At 42.5% G+C, this 27,085-nt stretch overlaps 3 protein-coding genes across 4 annotated transcripts in view; 1 reads left to right on the top strand and 2 right to left on the bottom strand.

Moving 5' to 3' along the window:
• LOC133968889 (semaphorin-6B-like) overlaps positions 1-6,713 on the bottom strand; it is a 28,286-nt gene extending 21,573 nt beyond the window's left edge. Inside the window, exon 1 of the mRNA XM_062405132.1 lies at positions 6,120-6,713. The gene's annotated coding sequence lies outside the window, so the exon portion shown is untranslated. The remainder of the gene's footprint in view (positions 1-6,119) is intronic.
• A 1,033-nt stretch (positions 6,714-7,746) lies between these two features.
• Positions 7,747-15,495, top strand: LOC133968406 (alpha/beta hydrolase domain-containing protein 17A-like). The gene is made up of 6 exons (XM_062404402.1): positions 7,747-7,928; positions 8,657-8,742; positions 10,179-10,660; positions 10,888-11,082; positions 11,662-11,841; positions 12,707-15,495. The coding sequence occupies exons 3-6, from the start codon at positions 10,182-10,184 to the stop codon at positions 12,930-12,932; spliced, it is 1,080 nt and encodes a 359-aa protein (XP_062260386.1). The 5' UTR covers positions 7,747-7,928; positions 8,657-8,742; positions 10,179-10,181; the 3' UTR covers positions 12,933-15,495.
• Positions 15,496-19,263: 3,768 nt separating this feature from the next.
• LOC133968407 (GRAM domain-containing protein 2B-like) lies at positions 19,264-26,418 on the bottom strand. Of its 2 annotated transcripts, none has more exons than XM_062404404.1 (13): positions 26,332-26,418; positions 24,896-25,021; positions 24,721-24,769; positions 23,755-23,818; positions 23,404-23,507; positions 23,134-23,223; positions 21,927-21,998; positions 21,763-21,825; positions 21,575-21,671; positions 21,331-21,387; positions 21,117-21,216; positions 19,701-19,811; positions 19,264-19,396 (listed from the first exon to the last, which is right to left on the bottom strand). In XM_062404404.1, coding segments are annotated over exons 2-13 (825 nt in total). In that variant the 5' UTR covers positions 24,898-25,021; positions 26,332-26,418; the 3' UTR covers positions 19,264-19,380. The 2 variants fall into 2 exon arrangements, with proteins under 2 accessions (XP_062260388.1, XP_062260387.1); XM_062404403.1 differs by lacking the exon at positions 26,332-26,418 and adding an exon at positions 25,612-25,764.
• Between the last annotated feature and the right edge of the window lie 667 nt (positions 26,419-27,085).

The following is a 27,085-nucleotide window of genomic DNA, read 5'->3' as shown; positions in this document are numbered from 1 at the left end:
AGACACACGTACGCAAACATACACAGTTGTGTCTCCATCACTTCAGATGATATTACATTAACTTAACCATAACTGCTACTTGTCTAATCCTGACCCATAACCTAATCTGAACCTAATCCTAACCGCACTATAACCTTAAAACGATTACAAATTCTCCACCTTAAAATTTACGTTGCTTTTTGGAGGCAAGTCCCCGATAATGTGTCTGTTAACAGCTGTAGGTCTCAACAACATGAGCGATACCTAGACCACACACACACACACACACACACACACATACACACACACACACACACACGCACGCATTTATTGGTGCTGTACAAATCTGCAGCAAGGGCAAACGTTACTAACCAGAGTTTGACTGCAGTAAGCACATATACATTCACTGCACAGCTCCGAGCCAGCACATGAGTATGCAGGGCACACACTCGGACACACACTATGAGCACAGAGTCGAACACATGCACACCGCGGTACATGCGACAGCAATGAGGACGCTGTCCAACTGTGGTCTAGGAGGGTTCATGTATTTTCAAATATGAATCTGATCTGTTATCATGTTGTTACGATTCTGTTGTCACCGTGTTAATGGTGCTCACACAGCACAATGTAAATCATGACATCAGTCTCCAGGGAGCGTCTTTCATTCTTCTTAACCGCCTCTTAAGGCAACCTTTCTGATTTTCTAATATGCAGCACAAAGAAAAGCATCTTATTGCGTTCATGTTCAAGGTAGAATATATATTTTTTTTCTTTTGTTATATTTTGGGTGTCTTTGCTTCTTGTGTCTCAGCCCAGCTTTTCCTCGCCTTTCATTTCTCCACTTCAATAAAGAGTATGCTAAGTAGGCTGTGCTAATGCCTCGATGTGGCAGCCATTACCAAATACCTCATAGCCTGTTAGCACCTTCTTTTGTGCTGATGTAAAAGGAGGCATGAGCTGAAAGGTAGCCCAAGTGTTCATCGTTGTGTGGTTCCGCGCGCTTTGATCACCAGTGAAGGTAAATATAGCTCTTTTGGCAGAAACCCGCTAAGAGGATCACAGCTCACAATAGGTGGTCCGCGCTCAACAGACATCAAAATGCCAAAGAGCCTGCTTGTGGATTGACATGTGCACAAAAGCGCACACCGAATGCACGCACAGACCTACACACCTATTGCGTAAACATCCATAAGTGGAGACGACACCTCCCCCCCGAGAGCCCTCTCTCCACCTCGCAGGTATAATTTTGTTTCTGTCATGCTTTGCTCCTCTCCTCTCTGTTGTGACTGGGCCCCAGATGAAAAGCCATAATTAAAAGAGAAAAGTTGTTAGTCGCAAAGAAGGAGATGGGTGTGGGAGATGAAGGGGAGAGAGAGATTAGCCACAGCAAAGCTTCATGAGGCTACAAAACCATCTTGAGTAGCTGGGAGACAAAGGACTCAGATGTGCCTTTATCTCCCAATAAAAAACTCTTCCAAATCCCCCTGGCTAAGCGGCCATAACTAAAGCGAGCCTTTGGGTAAGGTGCCTGCTGAAATCGTTGGACAACAAAAGCGGGAGAATACTTGGAGGTGAACTCTGGAGGGATATCCAGTCTATGCCTCCATTCATATTGTGCATGGAATAAAAAATTCAAGTGCCTCAGTGTTGGCATTTGAGAAAAGGTTACTTGCTTATTTGCTTATTTTGTCTCTCCATCCACAGATGTGTGAGGGCCTCGGTGAAAGCATGACGTAGATGGTAATTTTCCAACTTTTGCAATTTTGTTATGTAAATGAGGTCGCAGACAGTAAGAGATTGTATTACCTCTGTCTTTCTAAGTTGAAACTGCTGTGGTGTCACTCACAGCTGAAATGCCAGGGCAGTTAAATGGTAGGACCAGCAGAATGCAGAGAGATGAGTCAATTTGAGAGACCAGCTAGCTCATACAGTTCCTCCCACGGCTACATTCATACTACTCCAGAGTTTTAGAGCCAATAAAACGGAGAAGATTTGAAAGATACTGGCATAGTTTAAGTTTGAAAACTTCGGGACTGCATTTTAGTCTGGACAAGAAGACAATTACATTTTTGGAAGCAGTGACATCCCATCACAATCACAATCGCTTGCCTATTAGGGATTTTGGTCAGTAAACTTCACTGATTTGCTATTTCGGAAGGAAAACAACCAGAGATCCTGTGTAGAACCCAGCAGGGATAGTCAATACATACAAGCAATGCTGACCATGTTGTCTTTGCCAACAGTTGTGTAATTAAATTCTGCATATTATTGAGCAATCTGCCACCAGCAAACAAAGGTTTCCGATGCACAGTGGCACAACGTATGTGATATACGCTTTTCAAGAGTGTTGGTATGGATAGGGATTAAGACTGACAGCAATCTAGTTTGAAAACGCCATTTTCAAACTACGTAGTACTGAGGATGTAAAACCTATTGCACTACGACACACACACACAAAAAAAACGGTGCATACCTGCATCATAAACATTCACACACTTCACATTTCCTGTGTTCAATTATCTACTTGATTTCTGGATGCAGAATTATTGGAGGTGTTGCAGTTGACAGAACGATACGCTGCAAATTGAACACGTGTGTCAGCATGTTTTAGCATGTGCAGAGACCACACAATTTTCACAGGGATGCGAAAAAAAGAGCCTGCACCTCAGGGGAGAAACCAGTGAAGCCAGAGAGTCATAAAACCAAAGATCCATGGCTACTTTTGAAGAATAATGGGGATGTTTACACGTTAAAACAAACTACGTGGCATTAGTACATGCTATTTGTGGCTGAGACAGCAACCGAATCAACATGGTGCAACCACCTTCGCCTTCTAACCAGCATTTATACAGTTTATGGCCCCATGAACAATTTACAGCATGGTCTGCAATAGGTGAGGCTCCTCAGTTTGGGTGGTACTGATCACGCTGGTTCATTTTTTTTGTCAAACATCTGGAAGGGTTTGTCCCCAAAGGCCCAGTCAAGCTCCCGAAAGCTTCTCACATCAACCCAAGGAATGGCTTGCATGAGGACGTTTATTTTAAATGCCTGTCTTGGGATAAGAGCTTCTTTCTGACAAGTAAAGAAAGTACGCCTGCGTGACTCCTGACCCTCTGGCCCCCTTTATCCTGCAGAAGGACTCCCCAAGGTCCACGCTCATGAGGACCCCACTAGAGAAGGTCATCCAGCAGATGCCTACCCTGCTAGGTTCTTCTGATCTTTTTGCCCTCGGGTCTCTGGACTCCAACACCCCCTTTCAAGTGTTGATTTTGATTTAAAGACTCAGACTTCACCAACAGATAAACGCCGGCACTCTGTGTGAAACTGGAACCTTGAGGACACTGTAAATGGCTGCTTTTGTGGAAAAGAAGCATTCCGTTGAATCTTTTGACTCTATAGTCTTTAGGTTTATTTTTATGATGAGATTACGAAAGAATCCTGTCTAGTTCCTCAACTTCCTGGGCATACAGGGGTGGTTTTTGGAAGTGAATTAAAGTTAATCTAAAAACTACAAGAGAGTATAGGGTGTAGCCTACTGTATAAGCAGAGCGATGTTTGGTTTAGTTTCTTAGACTTAGAAAATTATGGATATTTAAAGTGAGTATGGATTAAAGAAATGTTTTCCATCTATTGTCTCCTGCTTATCTGGGCTCGAATCGCAGAGGTATAGTTGGCCAAGTGGGCTATCCCAGACATCCCTCTCCCTTGCTACACTTTCCAGTGCTTCCTGGTGGGTCCTGAGGCATTCCCAGCCCAGCAAGTTCAGGGTCTACTCCAGGGTCTCCTTCTCGTTGGGCATATCCGGTAAATCTCCAATTGGAGGCGCCCAGGAGGCATCCGGACTAGATGCCCGAACCATCTCAACTGTCACCTTCCGACTTAAAGGAGTATCCGTTCTAAATTACTAGCCTCTAAAATCAATAGATACTCCTTTTGGTATCGGCAAAACAGTATCCTGGGTGTTGATCAGATCAGATTGGTTGAAAATAAACAAGTCATCCCCATTATCTGATGGAAAAAGGAAAAAGGAAAAAGGAAGAAAACGGCAGATTTAGTGTCAGCTCGGAACCGGAACCGTTTGAGTCATATTGCCGGTCTCTGTGTAACAGAGGTAAAGCGAGGCAATTTGTCACGATTGCTTGACTATTCTTTTGAGCGAAAGGAACGAGTTAGCTGTTGGGTAACATCTCTCTCCTTCCAACATCTTCTGTCTGTTTCATCCCACTCTGGTAAACACACACAAAGACACGCACGCAGCATCTATAACTGTCGTTCTTACACATTGCTAGAAACGTGCTCCTTAGCAACCCCAACACAATAATCTGCTGTTGATTTACTCTCTTTGTCGGTCGGCTGTATTATGCTGCAATCTGGTCCAATTTTTGTTCCTTTTCGTGCTTGAGATGCTCTGTTTGTGGCTTAGCATGTGTGATTGAATACAGTCCTATAAGATCAATAGAGCTCATTAAGTGTCCCTGTGGGCAGTTGTCTCACCCTGAGGCCCTCTCTCAGATTGCTTTTACCTGCAGCCTGCTCTTTTTTATTGCTTCAACTGCTTCCAACTTTGTTAGCAGCATAATTCATTTTATAATTGAATCACTCAAGCATGGGCTTTGCATGCTATTTTTTATCCTCTCTGAATGTAGATTGAAGTACCCATTCGGTTCCCTTCAGTATGAGCTGTGGGTGTTTTGGTGTTGAGAGGGTTTTTGGTGTAGCTGTATGTTTGGGGTGGGCGGGCGTTAGACTGCCTTCCAAGAGGGAGGCTGAGGGAAACAGTGGCTGCACCTGTTGTTCCCTGCGGTTGCTGCGTGGCGGGGTTAGCACCTGCTCGCACGGCTGCTGTGTGGCTGTCTGTGTGGGCAGCAGGGATAACAGGGAGACCATTCACACCCGCTCAGACTGCTGTCTGCAGCCCCTCTCCCTCCACACTCACTCACTCTGCACTTTCTGCTCCATCATTTCTCTTTCTGTCGTTTACATCCTCTGCTTATCCTCCTTCAGCATATATCACATTACCCTGTGTCATCCTTTTATCCTTCATGCCTTTGTGTTTGTCTGTGTTTTGACTCTTCCTTGCCTCCCTAAATTTTTTATTTTTCTTATTTTTTTGGATGTGTCTCCATCAGCCATTTCTTCTCGCCTCTCGACTCACACAGAAACCCAAACATAAACAGCAGCAGTTGGGAGCTGTTATAGTCCTTGTGGGGAACTCGATAGCTTTTAGTGTGAGGGATGAAGTTGTAAACAATAAATTACACATAACTACTAAATCACCTGAGTAAGAGCTGGGATGGCAGTAAGTGAACATTTCACTTGAGCCATGGTGCTCCATGGTGTCAGGCAATTTAGGAGACAAGTTACTGTAAAGATTTGGACAAAAGGTAGGCCCATATATTTTAGAACATTTGAGTAACCTGTAGTTTTCTAAATTCAGTCAATACATATTTCTTGTTCTTTTGGACCTTTGTTTACCTCTGTGCATATATCATGCCATCCCTGTCACTATGTGAGTGAGTGATGACATAATCAATTGTATTTATGACTTCCACAACCTCACATCTGACCTTTACTCTGGTTAACTGGACATGTTGAGCAAACATTTCATGACATGCTATAAATTCACAAGGGAGCAATAAAAAAGGATTTGAGAGCGATCAGAGTCATTTACACCTCACTTATGATCCAGGTCGTGATCTAAATCCAGATCCACTCTCAGGCTTTGTGCTCCTCCTTGCAATGCAGTGTGATAATGTGCAAGTAATTTTTCCTCTTTTTATGCTGAGGCATCCCTCCAAAGCTGCATCGGACCAAAAACAGTGAGACCCCACGCAACACGTGAAAAGCAGAACCACAATATGCAGCGATGTGCAACAAAGATGTGCACGTAATGCTGGAATAAAACATGAAACTTGCAGCAGACACAAAGAGCAGTTCGTGTGCGCAAAAGGTCCAGACGATGCCCGGAACAGAGCTACACTGCTGGCTGACCCGGAGGAGCAATGCAGCATCGCGTTTGCTGGTGTTGGCGGTAATAAAAAGAAAAATGCGCACATGCTGTATACCTGTTCATCCCCTCCACCACCCACCCCGCTCACATAGATCCGTCTCTCAATCTCACCGTTTGGCACACTCACCGCACCAGATGGCCAGGTATGGGGAGGCTGGGGCAGGTGCCAGTCGCCAACTCGCCCTCTCCGGTCGCCTGTCTTCGTCTCTGTGGAGAAAAGCGGGGCGATGGATCCCTCGGGTGTCCGTATCCGGAGCCTCTCTGAAGGAGCAGCTCCTCAGCCGCACCTCACCTGTCTCCTCCCGGTCCTTGCTGCGCGTCGCCGGAGCATCACTGGTTTACCGTTCACGTCAAAAAACGCCCAGTCCAAACGTTTTTTTTGTGTTATTTTTTTCCTTTTTTTTTATTGTGTGTGCGTGTGCTGAGAGGGAAAAGTCCGTGGGTGAGATGTATAGAGAGGAATCTATCGGGTGATGCTGTGATCCAGATTGCGTGTTCTCCTCCCAGGCAGCCTTGTTTATAGGAGCCTGCACACACACACACACACACACAAAAATCCCCAGATCCTGCAGCTCAGTTGCGGACTGAATGAAGTCTTCTGCCAGAGGAGCCGCTCATCTGTCTGCACTTGGTCAAGCTACGGCTGGGAAATCAGGAGTCAGCAAAATGTAATCCCCCTTTTTTGAATTTACAGTGGCGAGGTGAAATGTCCAAGGCAGAGCAGGCATGGTGACAGCAGGGGCCCATAACTCACAGCCAGCCCTGAAACACAGTCCTGCAGTGGATCAGTGATGAATGGAGCTCCCCTCAGCCCCCCCCCCCTCTCTCTCTCTCTCTCTCTCTCGCTCTCTCTCTCTCTTTCTCTCTCTCTCTCTCAAACACACACAGACACACACTATTAAACCATAAAACATTACTGAAATACATGTTTAATGATGTTCAGGAAAGTAATAGAGACTCAAACTTAAAGCATCAGATATTCCCCTTTTACATTACTGTTGTCTACAGTTGAGTTAGAAAAACACTTAAATCTGTTACAAAATATATTTTAAGATTTAAAAAAAAGCACAAATGCTCTTTCGGTAAACGATCAGATCTTGATACCAAATTATAAAAATAGTATTTTTTTTACAGTGCTATGACATTATCAATATAGTTTATATGTTTAACAATACACCATCAAAGGTGAATTCTGTTGAGTACATTCACTCTTGATACAAGTAGATTTTCACCAGTAGTACTGCACGTTACCATTTCGAATACAGGACCTTACAATTTACTTGAGATTTTAAACACTGCTGCATTAACATTGTTTTACATTTTTAATCTAAAGGATTTTGTTACTACTGGTTCAGTTTTTTAAACCTTTACGCTGGCGTGAACATTAACCTCCACCTCCTTCTCCACACACACATGCACATATATGTATATATATGTGTATATATATATATATATAAATCTGAACTTCTACCATGCCTACTGCTTTAAATGTGTATAAATATCAGGGTAAATTTGTGTACGTTTAACGGTGGTGAATTGTCTCAATTTTCACCACTATCAGAGCAATAAATGACGTAACCTGAAATGTTGTGCAGACTTAAACATTTTTTTAATTAAAACAGAACGCTACAGCTTCACCTCGTGTTTTTCTTTGTCAAATATCAATAGATATATTCAAATGTGATGAAAATAAAATCTTCCCTAGCACAATTTTGAAAAAGAAGACGTGCTTACGTCACTTCCGGATGGGGGTCTGACTGTAGTAGAAAAATAGAATCTGGTTGCCATGAATTCGGGTTAGCTAGCCACCGACAGCTGTCAGCTCACACGTGTAAAAACATCCATGTCAAGACACAAGAAGGATCTTCCGAGTGTTGCGCTGCTTCTGTTGACTTATAGAGCAGCACCAGCCCGACGGCCCACCTACCGTGAATCGGTAAGTAGCTAGCTTTGAGGCTAACGTGCTAGCGAGCTAGCCGCCGCCGCTAGCTGGTCGCCCCGCTAACGAGAAGAAGATGATATCTGAATCTTCGCTGTCATTCATCTGCACGATGGCTCAAGCATTTCAACCGCATCGACATGTCGATCAGTCACCTCACCGGTTGTCCGTGCGTGTGTGGCCGTGCTGATACCCCCATTGTATGTCCAACATCCCTGGCTAACAGCCGAGGTTAATATCGATGTTAACCATGTAGCCACATTAGCCCATCAATCGCTCTCTGTGTTGAGGGGGTGTTGTAATTAGTCACCAGTGTCCATGATCACATCTGGCCATCTGAATCCCTTTAAATCCGCCGTGACATTGTAGTAGGTCCAGTACACGGATAATGTGAACAACTACAACTAAGACAAAAGCTATTTGCCTATAGGATTTACATGGATGACAATAACACCCCTTGACGGTGTCCCTGTTGTGTATAATCTTTGAATCAATCTGCATAGCCTGCCATGTAGTTTTGCTTTGTCCCAGATGCTCTATGTTAAAGATCAAGAACCAGAACATGTTCCTCTTAATTTACCATCTGTCACTTCATATCAACACTCAAAAGCTCTAAGAAGAACAACATTAAAAGATCAGACCGGCCAAGTGGTCATACCTACGTGAGTGTTACGTTGGTGTGTTGTTGTCATTATGATTCACAAAATGTTTTCTCTCTTATCAAGATCCACCTGGCTCAGTGACTCCACCTGAAGACCTAGGCACCTTTGTGTGCCAGCTCATTTCAAGACCCGGGGATTTCTGAATCCAGGTACGTTCGTTTTCCACGAGGAAACTGGTTAAAGGGGTTAGGGCGTGCTAAGTAAAACTGTTTTGCTCTGACCTTCTCCTCTGATAAATTTCTGCAAAAATGTACTTATGATGTTATTGAGCTGTTAGTCAACTGATGAGGTACACCCGCAGATCCTCATGCATTTCATCTCTTTTGCCTGGTTTGGCCAAAGGCTAGTGCTACATCCAGAATGTCTGTAAGTGAGTGAAATGGATCAATTATATTACATTGTAGAGGATTGGTTCGCTGAGTGCTGCATGACCGCCTGAGAATGTCCTGATAGGCTGTTGATCTTTTTAAATAATTTGGCCTTAACAGTTTATATTATCTGACTCCTCTTGTGACTTTTTGGACAAAGCTTAGCCACTTAGCATTGAAGACAATAATGCCCTGCAGCGAGAGGCACCAATTTCTCTGCATACTTACTCCGACGTGGGTTGTGCACTGCACTACAGACAGAAAAAAAGATGCTTCTAGACATTCACTGCAACCCTGAACTTATATATTACTCACCCTGAAGTACTGTATGTGTGAAAGCAAATGTCCGAACTAGATAATACAGACATTTATCCGACTGCACACTGCCGGCTCCGAACTACAACATTTCTGTGTAGTAAACAACTGAGCTGATATGTAAACAAGGTGCTATCTATAAGGGTGACAAATTGCCAACACTATGCAAAATGTATCTCTTTTTAGAACATAAGACAAGATGGTGAATGTCCCTTGTACGTTTGAAGGTCTCCCGCAAAATTATGTCATTTAATATACAATATAATGACTCCCAAGTTTCGATTCCACAACAGTTCTCATCTATGTCCTCATTGACAAAACACAGTCCAGCAAATACTTAGTTTTAATCTTTGCTATATCCACAGTTATGTTCTAGTTTTTAAGTGCATTACTTTTGCTATATTCACATCTGGCGTCAACACTACAGTTTTAGTTTGAAACTTTACAACAGACCGCAAATACAAAAAAATGCTTCCTGTTAACCCAGATACGAACATGACCAGTAACACATATGGTCATGTGATATGGTTTTTCAGATGTGTTTGTATGCATGAAGATTACTGATAATAAGATAAAAGGCTGGTCTGGACAGAGACTAAAACCTCTGTCCAGACAAGCCATCTAGTATAGATGCAACCCTAGTTTTGTTAAATGTAGTTATAGATGGATGTTTAAAGATTTGCCTCATTCTGTAAATATGTGACATTTTTTTGTGTGATATCTGTCACCGTACATTTTCTCTAAGGATTAAAAGCCTAATTTTATATTTCCTTATAATTTAGTAATTCCATGGACTGGATTGGAAAACACAGTGGGAGACCTGCTGTTAAATAATGGTGAAGTCCTGTTCTTACTCAGTTATTCTGCCGCCTAATTACTGCGTTTCTCATTTTTTTTACCAGAAGATGAACGGTTTGTCCATACGAGAGCTATGCTGCCTGTTCTGCTGCCCCCCTTGCCCCAGTCGCATTGCAGCCAAACTGGCTTTCCTCCCTCCAGAGCCCACCTATGCCCTTCTCCCTGACCCAGATCCAGTTTCTGGGACTGGAACTGGGTCCAGCTCAGGGGCTCCTCCAGCATCTCTTGGAGCCCCAGGACTACGTTCACGGGTGGGCACTGGTAGTGGAGGGGACAGAGGAGGAGGTGGTGGGGATGGTGGAGGAGCAGCACCAGCACCAGCAGCAGCAGCAGCAGCAGGAGGAGCAGCAGCAGCAGCACCCGTCGGCGGTAGTGGGATCGAAGGCAGGTGGAAGTTGCATCTCACTGAGAGAGCAGAGTTCCAGTATACGCAGAGAGAGCTGGATGTGACGGATGTATTCCTGACCAGGTCCAGTCGAGGGAACAGGGTTGGATGCATGTACATTCGCTGTGCCCCCAACGCCAGGTGAGAGACGCTCCCCTGAACTCACTGAGACTAAATATGCTTCCACACAAATCACATTGACTGTGATTTGCTTGTGTCTTAAACAGGTCTACAGACATGTTATTATCAATTATACTATTAAATCCCATAATGCCCATCGGCTGAGGATTTTCCAGTTCAGCAGTTTTGTTGCTCAACCTCCGCCTGCTTCCCTCCTCTGTCTGTCCCCGTCCTTCTTTGTCTCTCAGGTTTACAGTGCTGTTTTCTCACGGTAACGCAGTAGACCTGGGCCAGATGAGCAGCTTCTATATTGGCTTAGGCACGCGCATCAATTGCAACATCTTCTCCTATGATTACTCAGGCTACGGTGTTAGCACTGGCAAGCCGTCTGAGAAGAACCTCTATGCTGACATTGATGCCGCCTGGCATGCCCTCCGCTCCCGGTAAGCTGGCAGAAACTCTGTTTACACTTTCCATCCAACAAGCACGCTAGAATATATATTGTAGGGTAAAGGAGAATCTTTAAGTGCACAGTTTGTTTTAAGGATTGGACTGGTGGGTAAAAAATGCCAAATTAGTAATAAAATCACAGTTGAATAACAAATTGTCCTTCTTGTCTGCCTGTATTGTATCATGGAGCTGATAGTGTTGAGTTATAAATTTGAGATTAAGATGAAAATTGTTTAAAAATGAAATGTAAGCCACACGTCAGCTGTGCTGTAAAATCAGCTTTTACTTAATCAGACTGCAAAAGATTTAGTCAACCTTTTCTAATCATACCACCAAAAGAATGTGTTGACTGTTAAAGATAATCTCTTATAAAGTCTATTAAAACGTAATTTATAATCTTGTGTATGTGCACTGACTGAATTTGCTTATGATGCTCTCTTTTTAATCTTTGTATTTAATTATTTTACTGAAACTCAGGTTTTTGTTCCCAGTTGTTGCACTGACAGGCTTACTACTGACAAATATGAATCTGTGTGTGTAAATGTTTGTGTGTCTGTTTGTGTGTGCCTCAGGTATGGCATCAGCCCTGAGAATATAATCCTGTACGGACAGAGCATCGGTACAGTGCCCACGGTGGACCTGGCCTCACGCTTCGAGTGTGCTGCCGTGGTCCTCCACTCTCCTCTCACGTCCGGTATGAGAGTTGCTTTCCCCGACACCAAGAAAACCTACTGCTTTGATGCTTTCCCTAAGTAAGTTCCTATGTTATTAAGAAAAAAAAGAAGTTATAATACTCACATGCTGTTTACAGGAAACTCAAATGGTGACAATTCACTGTGGTATAATCCGCTTCTCTGCTGGTGCCCAATTTGATCCAATGTCAAAATATTATATTCATAAATGCACAGCAGCTGCTAGAACTCTGAATGTCGTTGAAGTCTTTCAGTGCAAATTATCCGGCTCTCTCTCCACTTTCTCTCTTTGTTTACAAGAATGCTTTTGGATCCTGTTAGTTGTTACCATGGCAACAGATACCCTTCCCCGGGTTTTGCTGCAAATGTGATGAAATGCTTTGATTTGTCAGGTGTTACATTCACTGGATAAATCAAAACATAACTTCCCATCTCAGTGTGAACAGATTCTCTGTGAAATATCAGAAACTTTTAATTAGACTGGGGGGGGGGGGTCTACTTGTTAAGATCTACTTATTTATCAAAACAACTTGTAAATGAAGTATCAGCTGCAAGTTAAACAATTTTAACATAATCATAAGGCCACATATATTCAAATATGCCAATTCTGATGTGTTACAGACAAAGCTGACAGATAAGTTAGTTTGCAGTGTTTTACTGTTTAACTGAGTTGTATGCAAATTACTCTATAGCTATATATATCTCAAGACGCATTGAGGACGTATTATGGAGCTTTCAGATCTGTGCTTAGCGCTTGTGATTTCGTCAAACAGTGATTCTAAATAGACAGGTGTTAGGTCTAATGTAACTATACTGTATCTCCCTGAACTCCACACTGTCTTCATGTGTTATTGTTGTAGGAAAATTGAATTCTAATGCCTGAATTCTGCATTAACGCCCACCACTGTTTGAATTCCTCCACCAGCATTGAGAAAGTGTCAAAGATCCCGTCTCCAGTGCTCATCATCCACGGTACAGAGGACGAGGTCATCGACTTCTCCCACGGCCTCGCCCTGTTCGAGCGCTGCCCCAAGGCGGTGGAGCCCCTCTGGGTGGAGGGAGCCGGTCACAACGACATTGAGCTTTACAGTCAGTACCTGGAGAGGCTACGGCGCTTCATCAACCAGGACCTCGCTGCACAGCATGCCTGAGAAATGAACATCCGCCTCTCTGCGTTTGTGTGAATGAGACTGTGTGTTTGTGTTTGTGTGAGTGTGAGAAAGAGGACGTCATCATGTAGACCTAAAAAGGATGTGTGATTTTTGCCACATCTGTGTGTCTTTGAAGCAGCACACCTTAAGGTTATATTTCAACAAAACCTGTCTTCTGTTTCCTGTTTTAAAGTTGAGGGCGTTTTTATTTAATTTAATTTTTTTTATCTACCATTTGCTGTATCTATCTGAACAGTGGAGTGTCGAGGACATGCTAAAAACAAGAACTGAGATAAAACAGCTTTTTAACATGGGGGGGAGGGGGGAAACAATGGATTGCAGCTTTAAAATGTGTTTACCCGTGAGTTAAGAAGGAAGAACAATGTGCTTTGTCCAAAAAGGCTCACAGATGTCATGTTTAAGTGTGACATGTTAGTGAATGTATGCATCATGAGAAGCGTGTGTTGAGTGTGTATTCATATCTCCATGGACCTGTGACACCTGAAAAATGCGAGTGTGACTGCGTTAGCGCGGGGCCGTGCTGAAAGAAGTGGACATCCTGAAAACTTGGGACAGCTCCAGGTGGAGGAGACTTATCAATATTAATTGTTCTATTCCTTTTTTTTTTATTTGCAAACTTACGAATGAAGAATACCTCCACAGCTCGACTGGTTCTCGCTCCAGTGGACAAACGCGGGTCGAGCAGGTGCCCCCACCCCTTCCTCCTCTGTTAATGTGACTGCCAGGGCATTTCCCAAGTTGCTATCCAGCTAACACTAACCTCCTCTTTTTGTGTGGTTTGAGGGTCCATCCTTCCCTTGGCGGATACACAGGGATGAGTCTGGAATACTGTCGTAGCACGTTCAGCTGTCGGTTGTCTCACACTTTTCTCTCCCTCGTTTCTGACTCTCTGAGAAGATTGCAGAACGGCCAGCCTCCATTTCATTTCCTGGCTGTTCTGTAGCTATAGTCACTGTCGTCAGAACTGCAGCGGCAACTCAAAGTGAATTATTCAAATTTCCCTGTGTTGCTTTTCTCCCCCTTATCCACCTTATCGTGAATATGAAATGATGGTGTGGTTGAAATGGAAACTGATCGGTAAGGATATCTATGGCATTGTGGATGTTTCTCAGCCGTTAGTGAAACATTTATAAGAAGTGAAGGCTAACTAAGTCATTTTAATGTCACATTAAATCAGTTTGCTCTAAACAGAGAGCAGAAGTCTTTCAGTGTTTACTGATGTGTGATGTTTGAAGTCTGGGCCGACTCAGCTGAAATCACTAGCAGCAGGTGTACGTCAGAGTTAAAGGTGAATGTTGACATTTAGGGAAGTTCACTTATTGGCTGTTTTGTTAAGAGTTAGATGAGAAGATTCATGCGACCGAGCACATAACCTGCCATAAAACCACAGAGGTGCTGGTGTTTGTAATCTGTGGACACTACCAGGCTTTGTTTTCCCCTTGTTGGTCGTCTTAATGCTAAGCTAAGCTAACTATTGGCAAGCTCTAATTTCATATTTACTGTTAGAGATGTTCTGATACCAGTTTATCCTCCTTGATATCGATTCTGATACCTGGACCTTGCATATCGGCCGATACTAAGTGCAGATCAGACACCATCTCATTTTAAAAGAAATGACTCGTATATCATATTTTAACAGCTATATTCATAACTCTGTATAGAGGGGATGACGTTATCATTGTTGAAATGCCCATAGCTGCAGTTGTCGTTGGCAACATTGGGGCCACCCTTTGCATATGGTATGTTCCGCCATTTTTCCTGCTGTTGGTGGGAAATCACTTCTGTTTTGAAGCGGTAAAGAAGAAGGGATTTCCAGGAATCATTGCTCGAAGAAATAGATTTGTGTACTCGCAAACACCTGACCCGGCAGTATGCGAGGCATTTCCAATTCTGGTACCGGAACATCTCTTTTGACTTTACAAAGATCTATCTATCTTCTCATCTAACCCTCTACAGAACATGAGCATATTTCCTAGATGATGAGCTGTTCCTTTCTGTTTGAAGTGTGGTTGTCGGAGACGTCTGTGAGAACAGACTTGTTTGGAGCTTGATGTTGGGGTTGGATTTGGAGGCCTTTAAGGTATAACGAGACCAGGTCGCTGCTCACTTCAGAATAATAATACTTCATCCATATCATACTGATTAACTCGCAGTCTTACAGCAGACTTTGTTTTCCCGAGTCTCGTTCCAGTAGCATTCATCACCAGAGTTCAACCGCCTCCTGTTCCCATTCGCCCCCTGAGCACATTTTCTTCTAACGTGTTTGTCTTGATGTAATTAATCCCAACGTGTTTGTCGTAGTGTAGGGCCATGGACTGTCATGTCTCAGAACCATGCTTGTTGATGTTATGACTAAAAATGTGATTCAGATCGGGTGCCAGGATGGGACATCATGCCTACTACAGCTCTGTTTTAACCTCTGTGGCCCTAAATGTAGGAGCTCTCTTATGGACGTTAACAGGCTTCAAGTCTGACACAAGCCATTTTTGAGCCTCTCACTGTTAGTGTGGTGCAGGTTCCACCACACACACACACACACACACACAAAAACACACACACATCTATACACATATTCAAACACTACACGCATAAACACACGTACTGTAATATACAGTATATTTACACATTTATATATATCAGATCAAGCATGGCAAAAGCAGGTCTTAAGTTCAGCACTATTGTAAAAAGCATCTAAAGTGTAATAAGGGTATAAAATGTAAGTTTGTGTGTCTTCATTATTATTGACTGTCTTCTACAGGCCAGCGTTAAGGATACTAGCATCCCGTTTGATTAAGTCCAAACAGGCCTCGTGTGTTGGCCTGAAAAAAGAAAAAGAATTGGTTTTATAGTCGCAGGGCAGCACCGCGTACTAGATCTACACGAGGGCGCTGTACAGGAGACCCATCATTTTCAGTGACAGTAGCTGTGTCTTGTCAAAGGCAACATGTACTGAACTCGCACTAATCTGATTACTCCATTTTGGGAGTACAAGTGGGTCTTAGTGAGTGGTGGGTAAGGTTACCAAAACGCCACTCGCCTGCTGTCATCACTTCGAACAGGGAACCTCACCATTCTCATCCTGTGCTTTCGTGTCTCTGAAGTGTAAATAATGGAAATCTGTTACCATCTTGAACCAGGGATCTGAGCTGTCTGAAGAATTAGAGAGACTCATCGCTTTTCTCTGTAAAAAATAGAAGTAGGTCTTAGTTGTTTTTTAGTTTGAATTCTGGACAGGTCGTATTATCAGGGAAACCACTGGATCCACTTTTCATTCATGGGGCTTGATTCAAAGTAACGGGGTGGAAAGACCGACCATGTTACTGATGCACCACTATGGTTGACGTACATTGTATCCTCTGGACCTGAATGTTAATTGATGGGGGGGTTGGGGTGTGAAGCAGTGAAAAACTGTATGCATGTTTATTGTGTTTTGCCGAGCAAATGAAAGGGTGGGACGTTATCTCTGTTGTGTACTCTGTGTGAGGGGGAAAGCTGAACTCATAGCATATGAACATTGAAGCGCTTTAAAAGACAAAAACACGGGACGTTTATTTGAATTTTTTAAATTGCTGATACTAACTGATGTATTGTTATGAGTTTTGTGCTAGAGTTTGAGCAGGGCGGGTGGGCAATAGGGGGGGGGGGGGTTAGACCATAATAGTGGGCTGTTTATATGGTTACTGTACTTACCTATTCTATTCTTTGTATTATTTGTAATTTTATGTTGCTTTTTTGAACTAAGAATATAATGTAATGAAATTAATTCATGGGACTGAATCTTGACCTTTTTATGGACAACAAAATAATAAAAAAAATCACTTATGTACAAAAATATGAAGTGTTGATTTTAAAAACAAATGCAAGACATTGGTATTGTTAAGAAGATTTTATGGACAGAATGAAACGCTTGTATGACATGACCGCACTGACTCTGGCTTATTGATAATACATTCAATCACACAAAGTATTTCCATTGGATGATGTAATGCAGGCACTGTATGGCTCATACAGTCTTCAAATTTCTTTTTTATATCTGGAGAAAGTTGTGAAAATATGCATATATTATTACAGATGACATCAAAACCAATGCTTTCATCAAATATAGAGAATAAGAACTAAATAGCAACTATTTATTTACATGAATGATACGCAATTAGGTACAGTTGCAATCAGAAATATTCAACCCCCTCACCTCAATAGACATTATAGTGATGTGGATGACAGATAATGACAATAAATGACAAAAAAAACATCAAACAAAAGATATTTATTGATGCGTATTTTAGTTATTTTGACAACAGAAGTTGACTTAACTTTGAAGTTCAAATGAAAAATGTAACTCTTTCAACACGTGCATGTGCAGTATTATTCAACCCCCCAGCTTCAGTACATTGTGGCGCATCCTCTAGCTCTTATAACTTCTAAAAAATGTTTTCGGTAAGTGCGGACAAGCTTCCTACACCTCTCGATTGTAATCTTTGCCCATTTTTCAAGTGCAAAAGCCTCTAGATCAGTGATGTTTGATGGCTTCCATGCTGCAACTGCCTTCTTTAAATCCCACCAAAGATTTTCAATCAAATTTGAATCTGGTGACTGTGAATGCAACTCCAGGACTTTCCAGGATCTTTTTCTCAACCAAGCTTTGGTGGACTTGGAGATTTTACTTTGGATCATTGTCTTGCTGGAAAGTCCAACGATCACCAAGGTTCAATTTGTCAACAGAAGGAATCACATTCCTCTTTAAAATGGCCTGGTATTTCTGTGAATCCATGATGCCATGTACACAATAAAGATTGCTAGTTCCTGCCGCAGAAAAACAGCCCAACATCATCTTTGACCAACCTCCATGCTGGACTGTGGGGATGGTATTCTTCTGGTCATAAGCCTGTCCTTTCACACGCCAGACATACCGCTGGTCCATACGTCCAAACAGTTCCAGTTTGGTTTCATCAGTCCATAGAACTGTCACCCAAAACTCTGTAGGCTTATCCAAATTCCTCCTGGCATATTCTAGTCGACTTTTGATGTTGCTTGTGGTCAAGAGCTGAGTGCGTCTTGGAGCCGGCCATTAAGTCCTTTTTTATTCAGTGCATGTCTTTTAGTTGCCACTGCAGCACTTGTACCAGCCTTCATCAGGTCATCCTGTAGGTGTCTTGCAGTCACACAGGGATTTATCTGAGTTGTTCGGACTAAGTTGCTGAGGGTCCTTGATGAAATGCTGGACTTTCTTCCATGGCCAGGCATGTTTGAAGCTGCTCCATCAGTTGTAAACTTCCTTATAATGTTCCCAATTGTGTCTCTTGGAATATCATTTTTTGGGGAATTCTTCTTCTACCCAAGGCCTTTCAGGTGTGATGAAATAATCTCCTCTCTCAGCTTTTGTGTAAGCTCCTTTGTCTTTCCCATGATTGCAACTCACCTTGAATACCTTCATGGGTGGGGTTTATATATGCATCACAGCTGAAGCAAATGAAGGATCAGTATAGAGTTCCCAAAGGCTAAATAATGTTTCAACTCAACTTTAGGACAAAAAAAACTGTCAGACAGCTTTAAAAACAACAATATTATATAGGGGTTGAATAATTGTGACATGGCTATCTTAACAAAATATACTGCTACACGCAAATACTACATCATGCATTTTCCGTGTTGATTTTCTTTATCACTCAACTCATAAAGAAGGCATCCGAAGCAGAATCTTGATCAAAGAACAAGATTCTGTCTACTTTAATTGATAAATCCTTAAAATCTTTGGGGGGGGTTGAATATTTCTGATTGCAACTGTATGTAGTAAAACTTTTAAAGCGCATATAATATTTCTTGAGCTTGAAACTCTGAAATGCAAACGAAATCGTCATTGTAGCTCATGTACCAATCAACTTTTAATGGAAGTGACTGCCCTCTGCTGGCTGATTGCTGTCATTAACAGTCATTCCACACTAGAGCCTGCAGTTGTTAAATGACACAGTGAGAAAATTCAAAATATTGAATGGAGTTAAAATCAACCAAACAACAAAAGTGCTTTTTTTTCCTTCTTGATGAGCGTCTGTTTGTCGGTTGTGTTGATTCGAGAACACGACGGTCAAACCGCAGCCTCTGCAAGCTGAGCTCAGCTGTTCACCGGCCGGGAATCAAACATGACGAGTCGTTATGGTTCAGAGCAGGCGAGCCCCGCTTCTGTTTTAGATCTGAATCATAACAAATCCTCTCTGCATAACATGGTGTAAGTACAGGAGTTTAAATATCTACAGTAAGGTAGGCAATATGTGCCATAACAGTACATTTATGGACAAGATGTGTGTATCACAGGGACGGAGTCTCACTGTTAAGATGCTTTGGGGAGTGTGTCTAGACAGGGCTCAGGGTGGGCTCTGAACCCAGTGGCACATTGCACGATTTCCTGGAAGAATCAATCCTCAGCCACAGGCTACGTCTCCTGGTACCTGCAAAATAAGAAGAGGGGGCGGAAATGCTCAGATCCAGAACACCACAAAATAGAAAAAAAAATCCCCAACGTAATTGTGTTTGGTTGGGATGGATCTGCAGGGAAATATCACATACTGTACAGTATTAAGAGCCGGAACGTCTTTAGTGGGTGTGACTGCAGGAATGTTATCAGTTGTCTTTTGTTTACTGTGCTGCGGCTAATGGTTTTAAAACCGGTTTAAGTCTCTCACTTTTCTTCCGCCTGACCGATCCCCAGCAGACTTCCTCTTCTCTCTTCTTCATGTTTGTGTGGCTACTCACTCTCTGTGGTGCAGAGACAGCTCAGTCTGGACTCCCAAGTAGATCAGCTGCTCCTCCAGCGCTAAGATCTTCAGCGACATGTAGCCAGACGCCAGCAGCAGCAGCACAATTCTACAAACACACACATACAAAATAATAATAATAATAATAATAATAATAATGTCCTTAATGAGTTTTTGGGCAGCAGGATTCAAACACGCGGTCTGAGACAGGTACATACTGTTCTTTCCCAACAATAAGATACCATCAGAATCTATTCTATTCTATCTGAATATCAAACATCGTGTGATCGCTGACTTTGAGCACATCTCAGAGATTATTTGTTTCCATGAGAGCTTCCAGACAAGCCAGAAAGTCCACATACCATAATGGGCAGCTCTGCAGTGTGGTGTGACCTCGAGATTAACTCTTTAGAGCCTCCCACTCTGTTCTTATAGAATTTACTTTGTAATAGATCCCGAGACCTGGCCACAGATGCTGACGTGATTGTCGTCTGAACGTCAGACCTCAAGTGCTTGTTGTTTTTGGTTTTCTTTAAAGATCAGTGTTTCCATTCCTGTGGGGCCTTCTTTCATCAGTTAAGAGCCTTAACACACCAGTGTGGTAGAGGTTATGAGATTCTTTACGTCAAAAGGTCTAAAAATACCTTGACAACTTGTAATGCAGAAAGTATCCCATTAAACTGCCAAATTACTATACTGTACTATTACTATAATCAACTACACAAATAAAATACAGCTTCAATGAATTACTCATGGTAAGTTAGTATGTAGTAATATAGTAATAGTACAGCATAGTCATTTAGCAGTTTAATGGGATACTTTTCTGCACTTTTGACATAATTACTAATCATGAGTAATTCATTTAAGGTGAAGTTTGTAAGTAAAGTCTAATAACTTTATTTGTTTAGTTGATTCTACTGTTCTAAACTCTTCTGAGAGGTTGTTCCAAGTATAGTTTGTTAAATGTACCGGACAGAATGAAAAAATATAAAGCAAAGAACAAATATAAACGATCAATCTCTGCGTGGTAAGAAGCTTCTTATCCTTTTTATATCTCTTGAAGACATCTCTGGTAGGTTATTTTTATTTCTTTAATTTTCATTCAGTTCTGATTATAACACTTTAAATAATTGTGATAAATGTTTTTTTTTCATTTTTTGTATTTACTCTCTTCCTCATTGTTATTTTTGTACTCGAGCTCTAACACTGTGTGGCCCACCAATCGCTTTTAATTAGTTCCCATTGTTTTCCTTGAATTTTTAATTTTTAAGTTGTAACTCCATTATTGGTTTTTATTATAGGCTAATACAAAGTGAAAATAGTGACTTCTCTTAATTACAGAACTTGCATCAATATGCCTTAGTTACATCAAACCACAGGGGATGGAGTTCCACCTGTCAGACATAATACTCACAACATAAAGTAGACGTAGAAGAAAACGCTGAGATTCCTCATTTGTCTGACGAACAGCAATGACGCCGCCTTCTCCACGCCGCTCCAGATCCACGATGCAGCTGCTCCACAGAGAAAAATCATCAACGTGTTATTCTATAACGACTCCTTACTCCATGACTCGTGGGTTTAAGTTGAGTAGCTATTACAAAGTTTGTGTGAGGGTGTACACACACCTCTGTTGTTTTTATTCACAGGGCTTCTGTGAGGAGTGGATCTGCATCTCGTTGCATCTGTAAAACAAACGTGGTTGTGTGACATTCAGCGTGTTGACATATTTCAACTTAGCGGTAAAGTTCTCAATGTCTTTATTTCAAATAGAAAAGCTCAATGAACTGAGGTCGTTACTTAAGACAGAAAGACAGAGATTAAGCAGCTCCACACTTTTTGTTGTTACTGTCTCTTCCATCTTTCTCTCACCTTCACTGGCTTGTTCAGAAAAGTTGTCATAATCGATGCTGTTTCTTCGGCTCAGATCTCGATCCAGGCTCTCGTCCATACTGGAATAACTGGAGACCTGCAGACGAGGTCGAAACGCAATCATGTTTGTTCCACTTTAACAAGACCAATGGACATCTTTGAAAGGTGGACGAGCAACAAAATCCTACCACATCGTGATCGGCTGAATTTTCTAGAGAGGAGAGGTGATGGCTGCTGTATGGACCCTCTCCCTGCTTCAGACAAACACAGAATCACGATGGGGAAACATGACCTTTGTTTGAGGAAAGCCTGTGTTTCCCTGCATGCAGATTTAGGGGAGCAGCTACATTACCTGTGCATATGAGCAGAGGCTTTCCAGGAGTGTGAGGCACAATTCACGGTTCCTCAAAGACACAAATGAGTACTGAGAGAGAAAACGAGAGGAAACAGTTGGAATAAACAACCTGGAATGAAAACTAGATCAATGAAGTCTCAGTGTTTGAAGTGTTGACAAGTTGACATTTTTAATGCAGGAAGTTGAAGATAATGTTCCAATCTATTCAATCCAGTTCCCATCTTTACTTTATTGACTGGTAGGCTAGAATACAACTAAAAGACGGATTTGAATCAAGCTGAATGAACTGTTATTGTTATTATTAATTAGGGTTAGAAAAACGACTATTCATATAACAGGACAGACATACATCCCTGTGAGTATTTAGGGTTTAAGCTGGTTTGTGCTGCCCCTAAATGAGCTGTTGTGTAACTATGAACAAAATAAAGCAGAGCACATACAAAACACTACAGATCACAAATAATAATAATGCAATAGAAATTTGAAAAGCACAATTAAAAGCGCCCACATGTCTGATTCTTCCAAACCTTTTTTTTAAATCCCACTAATGATCTATTTGGAGTTCTGCGGGTGAGGAGTTCAAGAACAGAGAAGGACGTCTGTTTCAAGGAGGCTTTACGATTATTATTCCCCGGAGATACACGCTGTGCTACCGAAGCAGAAAAAAACCCAAGAGGTTTCTCAATGTCACTGAGCACCTCCACAGCCTGATGATGTGGCCATTCTGCTTTAAGAGCAGCAAATTCCCTTTGTATTGGATCGCCAACCGAAATATGAACTGCACAGTAACAGTGCTCATCGACGGAGCCTTTTTCATCCATCTCCCAGTGGAGCCCTGTCCCCAGACACACCAGAGAGCCTGCACTGCATTGTGGACCCTCCAAACATATCTTAATACACACCTCCTCAGGACTGCTGTTACAATATGATGTGTATTTTACATATCAATGTGTTATTACGATGTGTAATTTAACTTTTTGTAGACATTAACCCTTTTTTGCTTTCTCTTTTATAACCAATTTAAAGTTTAAATTGATTGTATTATCATCACATTTTTTATTTTACATTAGTGCAGTGAAACCGTTTTTTCTTTTTACTGTAGATAGCTCAACATCCTTTGTGTGTTGAAGTCTGTACACCCTGTTGTTTGGCCTGTGCACAGTGCTCTGCATTGAAAGGGGGATGAAAAATGGTGCAGCCTGACCTTCTCTCCATCAGCAGTTTGGATCGACAGCATGGACAAAGCTGCTTTCTGCTTCTTCACCTCCCTGACACTGGACGTAGGAATCACCACCTGCAATGTGTCGAGGAGAAACAAATACACAACCGAGATAGAGCTTGTTATTTTGACCTTTGTCGACTTTATAAGGCCAGAGATGTGCTGCTGAATCCGATGGGAACCACTGCTGCTGGTGATGGAGTGAATTCACTTCATCAGTGTGGATCCGACGTCACTCTTTCCATTGAACTTTACCTTGGTGTCTTTGAGCAGCACGGATGAGTAGAAACACACGTGGCTCTTGGAAACAAAGAGTTTTCCGTGATACAGCACCTCCTTCTGCAAGGCACAGGTGAACACTGCAACACACACACGCACACACACACGCACGCACGCGCACACACACACACACGCACACACACAGGCACAACATGCAATGATTGTCACGGTCGCTGCAGACTATTCGACAATCCCACTAGCCACTGTATGAGGCAGTTAGTAAGAACGTCCGGTGGGGGAGGGGGGGGGGGGGGGGGGGGGGCGGACAGTGTGAATAAATCAATATAAAGAAATGAGGAACAGACTCTGGACCTCAGCTCAACTTACCGTGTGTCAGGTTCTCCCCCTCGGGGATATCTGGGAACAGCTTGTGGAAGCTTTTAAGGTATTTCTGTGGGGATATACAGGGGAGTATCAATGAATGAAAACAAAAAACCACAACTAGAGCAGTGGCCCCTGGAGCAAAAGCTCAGCAGCGAGATGAGCAGGTAATGACATAGTAAATGATCAGTGGAGCTCCAGGTCGACTGTCACTGTTATTATCGTTATTATAAAAACAATAACCTGGCTGTCTGGAACGAGCTGTTCTCTATGTCTGTGTTAATCCCGTAGAGTCCCTTCAGAATTATTCCTTGTCATTAGTGAGTGCTCCTCTCAAAGTTACATTAAACAGTCTATGGTGCAGAGGGAAGTTAGACAACGTTGTGTTCCTCCTACCTGACTTACCTGCAGTGAGGATTTTAAAGTCAATGTTTTTTATGAAATGAAACTGAAACCTGCTTTATGTTTGCTGACGTGTCGGTTTGGAAAAAACGGTTTGGAGAAAAGTCAAGATAAAAGCTCTGCCCTCAGGTCGATATAAAGAATTGCGGCAACAGAATAAACACTTGCTGACAAAATGCTAAAGAAGAAGTGATTCTACGAATGTTGTTGTTGCCGTGACGGAGATCAGCACTTTTGTGAAAGTCAGATATGCCGAGATAAAATCAAACAAATGATCAAAATGATCTGGCAGAGATCTTGACCTGAGGCTATGCAGTTAGAAGAGGACACGTTCAACTCGGACCACAGTCTGAAAGCACACTGCTCATATCCACATATCCAGCACAAAGCCCATAAGATCAACGCTTTGCAAGATATGCATTCAACTGACAAACAGACTGACAGACAGATATAAAAGACTTTTAAGAAATGAGTGGGTAGATCCTGATTATAGTCACTTTAATTCTCTGTGTGGCGAAGAAATTGTGATGCAATATGCAGGAAGGAGCATGATGAGAAAAAAACACTTACATGATTGATAAACTCCTGTGAGCGCTCCTGGCTCTCCTCTGCTATGGTCCTGATTACACATGGAGGTCAAATGCACAAATGAGATAAGGAAGTTATCTTAAGGTATAAGATAAACATTTTGAATCCATCTCCTTGTCCCCGAGATGTGTGCAGGGTTGTAGTTCACTTGACGTACATGCTGGAGTGGAGGCTGTGATTAATCTCCTCGATCTCCAGTCGGGCCTCGTCCAGACTCTGGCTGTTTCTCGATGTCCTGCCGCTGCCTCTCCTCGCACCAGAGTGTCCACCTCCGTTCTGAGATCTGTCCTCAGGGATCAGGAGATAAGGGACAAGTGAGGCAACCATAGAAAGGCTTAAGACATCGCACAAAAACAATTAAATGGAGTTCTCCCTGGTGGGAACCTCAGTTCACAAGAAAAAAACTCATTATCTTCATTCTTTGCCTCAGGTGAACGCTGAATGAACGCAGGTGATTCACAGACAAAAGGAATTTCTCACACAGAGCATCCTCGCAAAAATCGTTCTCTCGTGCAGCATCAACCACGCGTCGACCCTGATGTTGGCTGAAGAGTACACAAGTTGAATCACTGACTACACATTGGTTTGTGAATCCAATTCTTCTCTCATCAAGAAGAGTCCCTTTATGCGAAAGGAACATTTTACAGTAGCTCATTAGCCCTGTGGCTGGTCTGCTGTCTCTGGGCAACAGCAGGAATCTCCAGAGAATGCTTTCCCTTTAGAAAACCGGTAAACACAACACTGCAGAGGTAACACGAAAACACCAAACACCTGGTGTTCAGAGTGAGGCTCTGGATTATTGGTCGGCTTTGAAAGATGAGAACATCTGTCTAGTTATTGTAAAGGATGTGACACTTAAATATGCATACTTACACAGAGCTGTCCAGTGAGAACTTCCTGCTTTTGAGACTCATGATGACAAAGCAACAATTCCAACTAATTTACATGCACACACACTCACTCACATATCCTGACCCCCCTCTCTGGTCAGTTCTCTCAGGTGTTCAAGTGTGTGTGGGATTTTCAGCCATCATTTGCAAGTCACAGGTGAGAAAACGAAGGCGGTTGCAGCCCACTCACAGGATTGGCTGCTTGTCGTCGGGTCAGCCAATCAGCTGCGAGAGGCGGGAGTTTTCCCACCTTTACAGTCCAACTCAACCAGTCAGGTACAGGAAGTGTGAAAAGAGCACCGCTGCACACGCACACACACACATGTTTTTACACACTCATCTGTATTTTGCATTCCCTAGCCCCTCAACCTTATCTAACCCATCCAAACTACATGCCTAACCCTTAACCTAGTTCTAACCTTAATCCTTAAGTCAAGTCTAAAAAAGTGAGGACCGGCCAAAATGTCCTCACTTTCAAAAAGTGTCCTCACTCTGTGGGGTCTAGGTTTAAATTGTCCTCACAAAGGTGTATAAGTAAAGGAACACAGACCCCCCCCCCCGACACACACACACACACACTCAAATAGTTCTTTACGCTTCTGTCTTACAATAAGGTTTCCGTTCATGTCAGGGTTAAGCCTCTAGATGATATAGTAAAGGCTAGGGTAAAGGTCCTAAGGAGGTGATAAAATCGAGTACTCACGCTCAGACACACAATGTGATGCAGGTATTCAGAAACAGCGACCATGGGCTCGTGGCGTGAGAGTCCCTCTCCTTCCATGCAACCTGCTCAGCCTGCACTGATAGACATCAACTAATGGCTGGTGGCCAACAGCACAGACGCACAACTCAAGACAAAAGCCCAGTGAGAACTGGTTTGCAAAAGTGCCTCGTCATTGTTCCAACCTGTGAGAAAGAAAAGTGCAAAAAAACATTAAGTGAGTCCGAAGTTCACTTGTTGCGTTGTACTGTCTATAAGAATAAAAACATGTTTGGAAAAAATAATCGACATGTTAGAATGTAATTCATATAAAACCACAGTTAATGAATCTATTGGAAAATCAAATCTCCTTATTATGAAACACACTTATTTCTCGCCATCCCTGTGTTTATGCTCATGTGAATGGCAGCTCAGCCCAAAGTCATTAATGATAGAGATGTTTTTACTCATTTTGAGAGGTACGTCAGGTTTGAAGTGTCCAGATGTGCACCCTGTCAGACCACAGGTGATTGTTAGATCACACACCGTCGTTCCAGATGTTGCCTCTCACCACCCTCCCTCGTCCCCCTCTCACGTGCGCTCGAGTGCTGCGCTGACCTTTGACCTTGTCTTATGATTTTAAATTAAAGGATTCAGCGACCTGGGGCAGAATTTACATTTTCAATCCTCATAAAAAACTGAAATGTGTTGTTCTACTCTTGTGTAATGTAAGAAAGTGAGAATACTCAGAAATGTT

Source organism: Platichthys flesus, chromosome 14, assembly GCF_949316205.1.
Source record: "Platichthys flesus chromosome 14, fPlaFle2.1, whole genome shotgun sequence".
Lineage (NCBI taxonomy): Eukaryota > Metazoa > Chordata > Actinopteri > Pleuronectiformes > Pleuronectidae > Platichthys > Platichthys flesus.
The sequence above is the reverse complement of the archived record's forward strand: the minus strand, read 5'-3'. Positions and strand labels throughout refer to the sequence as shown.

Bases quoted from the DNA above. Each gene is read 5' to 3' on its own strand.
- LOC133968407 (XM_062404403.1), bottom strand. From the start codon at position 25,652: ATGAGTCTCAAAAGCAGGAAGTTCTCACTGGACAGCTCTGT. The intron at 25,022-25,611 runs GTAAGTATGCAT...CCCTGAGGACAG, and splicing joins TTCTCACTGGACAGCTCTGT to ATCTCAGAACGGAGGTGGAC. The intron at 24,770-24,895 runs GTACGTCAAGTG...ATGTGTAATCAG, and splicing joins CACAGCCTCCACTCCAGCAT to GACCATAGCAGAGGAGAGCC.
- LOC133968406 (XM_062404402.1), top strand. From the start codon at position 10,182: ATGAACGGTTTGTCCATACGAGAGCTATGCTGCCTGTTCTGCTGCCCC. The intron at 10,661-10,887 runs GTGAGAGACGCT...TTTGTCTCTCAG, and splicing joins CGCTGTGCCCCCAACGCCAG to GTTTACAGTGCTGTTTTCTC. The intron at 11,083-11,661 runs GTAAGCTGGCAG...TGTGTGCCTCAG, and splicing joins TGGCATGCCCTCCGCTCCCG to GTATGGCATCAGCCCTGAGA.